This window comes from Triticum aestivum, chromosome 7B (assembly GCF_018294505.1).
Source record: "Triticum aestivum cultivar Chinese Spring chromosome 7B, IWGSC CS RefSeq v2.1, whole genome shotgun sequence".
Taxonomy (NCBI): domain Eukaryota; kingdom Viridiplantae; phylum Streptophyta; class Magnoliopsida; order Poales; family Poaceae; genus Triticum; species Triticum aestivum.
The window spans coordinates 753,921,976-753,925,948 of NC_057813.1; the positions used below are offsets into that span (position 1 = coordinate 753,921,976).

At 59.6% G+C, this 3,973-nt stretch overlaps 1 protein-coding gene across 1 annotated transcript; it reads left to right on the top strand.

The window, feature by feature from the left end:
- The first annotated feature begins 721 nt into the window (after positions 1 to 721).
- On the top strand, positions 722 to 2,646 carry LOC123159759 (cyanohydrin beta-glucosyltransferase-like). The gene has a single exon (XM_044577575.1). The coding sequence runs from the start codon at positions 977 to 979 to the stop codon at positions 2,447 to 2,449; it is 1,473 nt and encodes a 490-aa protein (XP_044433510.1). The 5' UTR covers positions 722 to 976; the 3' UTR covers positions 2,450 to 2,646.
- Positions 2,647 to 3,973: the final 1,327 nt, after the last annotated feature.

Sequence of the window (3,973 nt, forward strand, 5' to 3'; positions counted from 1 at the left end):
TATCCAGTGCATCTTCGCCCGTGGCGGAACACCGAGCCAGCAACCTCTCGCGCATCCTGTATACGGACACCGTCACGCGCCGCATTCCGAGCAAGCCACAGACCGTAAATTCCTTGCATTAGCATCTCCTTCTGGTCATCTCTTGCATCGCCCATCCAGGTCCTGAACCACCTCCCAGTTCCTGGTTAGTAACAATAGCATCCGGAGGAAATGTTGCAGGTATACTCCCCCTCTCCGCTAGGTCCCTCCAGAACACCATTGAGTGGGGGCAACTCCAGAAACGGTGAACAAGGGTCTCTTCCCTCCCACAAGCTGTACAGAATATACCCGCTTAATTCGCCTTCGGTGTAGCTCCGCCCCAGCGGCCAGGCCATCACACAAGAGTCTCCAAGAATGGATTTTCACCTTATTTGGCACGTGGGTGCTCCACAAAGCAAGCCAATTCCTGTGGGTATTTACGAGGGACGACGAACCCTCCGGCCGACCACCTTTCGCTCTTCTGATATTCATGGGCAGGTGATAGGCAGATCGAACCGTGAACTCGCCATCTTTCGTATAGCTCCAGGCCAAGAAATCCTACACTCCATTTCCTCCCACCCAAAGTAGCTCTGTTTTGGTATGTATGTCGACATTGTTTTTCATGGGCATGCGCATAGGTACCATCATTTTTCAGTTCCCTCTCTCCCAGCATGAGATCCTGATCTCACGGATGATGTTTCCCGATCTCAATCTGGCCGTCATGTGAGTGCATGGCATGCTCTCAGAGTGATTTAGCTTAAATTGCTTACCACATGTGTCACGCGGTTTCATTCAAATTACAGACAGTCCATGTCTCTTGTCACATGCGCATAGCCCTTTTATCAAAATCGAATCTGATCAAGACCGGGTGCTACTCCTAGTTGGTTGAGTTATTTTCCCAACAAATAGTAGCTCGCTGTCCTAGAACTCCACTTCCACTCGACAAAGCGCAGGCACGATGGACGGCGAGGGGTGTGGGTGGCATGTGGTGATGGTGCCGTTCCCGGCGCAGGGGCACGTTGCCCCGCTGATGCAGCTGGCGCGTCTCCTCCACGCCCGCGGCGCGCGCATCACCTTCGTCCACACGCACTTCAACTACCGCCGCCTCCTCCGCGCCAAGGGCGAGGCCGCCGTCCGCCCGCCGCCCGCCGCCGCCGCCCGCTTCCGCGTCGAGGTCATCGACGACGGCACGTCCCTCTCCGTGCCGCAGCACGACGTGGCGGCCCTCGCCGACGCCGTGGGCCGCAACTGCCCCGGCCCCTTCCGCGGCCTGCTGAGGAAGCTCGCCGACGAGGAGCGCGCCGGGGCGCCCCCCGTCACGTGCGTCGTCGCCGACACGGCCATGGCGTTCGCGGCAACCGCGGCCAGGGAGGCCGGCGTGGCGGACGCGCTCTTCTTCACGGCGTCCGCGTGCGGCCTCCTGGGGTACTCGCAGTTCGAAGAGCTGCTCAAGCGAGGGCTCCTCCCTCTCGAAGATGGGAGCTGCTTGACCAACGGATATTTGGACACGCCGCTGGACTGGGTGCCGGGGATGCAGCAGCACATGCGGCTCAGGGATATGCCGACCTTCTGCCGCATCACGGACGCCAACGACACCATGGTGAGCGAGATCATGGGGCAGATGAAGAGCGCCGCCGGCTCCAAGGCCATCATCCTCAACACCTTCTACGAGCTCGAGAGCGATGTGGTGGACGCGCTCGCCACCATCTTCCCGCCGCCCGTGTACACCGTCGGCCCGCTAGCCCAGGTCATCGCCTCCTCCTCCGCCGCCGCCAACGACGGCCTCGACGCCATGGACATCAGCATCTGGCAGGAGGACGCGCGGTGCCTCGCATGGCTCGACGGCAAGCCAGACAAGTCGGTGGTCTATGTCAACTTTGGCAGCGTCGCCGTCATGACGGCCGAGCAGACGCGCGAGTTCGCGCTGGGCCTGGCGACGTGCGGGTTCCCGTTCCTGTGGGTGAAGCGACCCGACATCGTGGACGGCGACGACGTGGCGGCGCTCCCGGAGGTGTTCCGCGACGAGCTGGAGCGCGGCGGGGGCCTCGTCGTGCCGTGGTGCCCGCAGCCGGCGGTGCTGAAGCACGCGGCGGCGGGCCTGTTCGTGACGCACTGTGGGTGGAACTCGCTTCTGGAGTCGGTGGTGGCCGGCTTGCCGGTTCTCGCCTGGCCGGTCTTCGCCGAGCAAACGACCAACTGCAGGCAGGTGCTTGAGTGCTGGCGGAACGGCTTGGATCTTCCAGAGGAGGTGGAGAGCGGCGCCGTGTCGAGGCTGGTGAGGGAGATGATGGCCGGGGAGCTGGGGAAGGAGAAAAGGGCCAAAGCGGCGGAGTGGAGAGCCGCGGCCGAGGCGGCCGCCATGGAAGGCGGCTCGTCGTTGCGCAGCGTCGACCGACTGGTCAACGATGTGCTGCTGCTCGGGAACAAGTGAGACTGCATCCATTGCTCACTTGTGTTACCACTGTTATTCCTGTTACTTGAGTAGAGCATCTACAGAAATCCGACCCTCCGATATTTCAAATTAGAAATCCCGAATACATATTATTACATGCAACGATAGACCAATCTTTAAGCAGATCTGGTCCGAGATGTTCATGTCTGGCGGCCGGCTATGATCCCCGGAGTGTTGGTCTGGTCACCGGCAAGGCAGAGTAGGGCATGACACACGAGCCGGCTCATGGGACTCAAGGTGTCGCCGTCTCCCATGCTCTAGTCGTCCTCGTTGGAGCTCGAAACCTGGATGGTACCGGCGGACTAACGATCGATGATGGATCCGTCCTGGGACGAGCCGGCTACATCCATCACGATGCGGTTGCGGCGGCACCATACGGGGCACCGGATAATGTGACTCCGCCTCGCCAACATCCACCGCCGCGAGGGTTCCTGCCGCCTCCCTCACCTGCTGCCTTGCGCGGCGGGAATGTCGCGTCATGTTTGCATCAGACGACACCCGTGGTGCGTCCATGGCCTCGGCGCGCCAACTGAGGGGTTGCGCGTCCGCTATCGCGTTCGGACGCCAGACTGACCACACCGCCTCCGATGAGGCAGCAAAGACGCACCTAGCGCCGGATCCATGCGATATTTGGGCCGACGCAATGGATTTTCGACGGAAGGAGTCCGAGTGGTGCCTCGCATGGGCCTCCTCCCGGGAGCGTCGTGCAAGCCGGACGACCATCTCCTCCTCACGGCCGCGTGGGATAGCTCGGGGTCGACGTATCTGGAGGTGAAGGACTTGGATCCGCTGCCCGCCGTGCCGGAGACGGCTGGAGATCGCCAGATGGGAGCTTGGGTGGCGAAGGGGAGTGGATTAAAGTGGCTAGCGTTTGGTCTGGCGAGCGGATAAGGCGAAATATATATGGGCTTGGGTGGGTCAGCGGGCCGAATCCGACGTGACGGACATGCCCGGGTGCACCATATTTGTCTCATATTTGGTGTCGATATGAGGGGCGTCGGTCAGCCCAACCATTTGAGACCCGTTTGAAACGCCCGTCTGAATCACATTTTCTTAACTGGTCAGTGACTGGGCCGTCTGTCTAAACATTTGAGGCGGGTTTAGTGCATCCGGCTGTAGATGATCTTAGATAGCAATAAATTAAAACGTGGCGGTGCAGCGTATGATACGGAGTACGTACACGATAGCCCTTTTTTTACCCGAACACTTGTGGCGGCAAATTAGGACAGAGGATTGAGTGGCTTCGCTTGGAAGGTGAGATATCGCTTTTCTGTTGCAACGCGGACAAGGGAAGGTGAGATGTCGCTTGCAACGCGGGCCAGCGGCGTCAGCAGCATGGCCACTAGCTAGCTCTGTCTCAAATCATATTCAGACCAGAACTTGATTAATTGATCTATTATACGAATTGCCGATCCGTCCAAACTGTATTTCGTCCTGCTAGCGGCCCTGGGTGCATGTGTAGTGTACGATATGGATAGACTTAACTTGCTGATCGACCGACTT

Coding starts and splice junctions, on each gene's coding strand:
- LOC123159759 (XM_044577575.1), top strand. CDS start 977: ATGGACGGCGAGGGGTGTGGGTGGCATGTGGTGATGGTGCCGTTCCCG.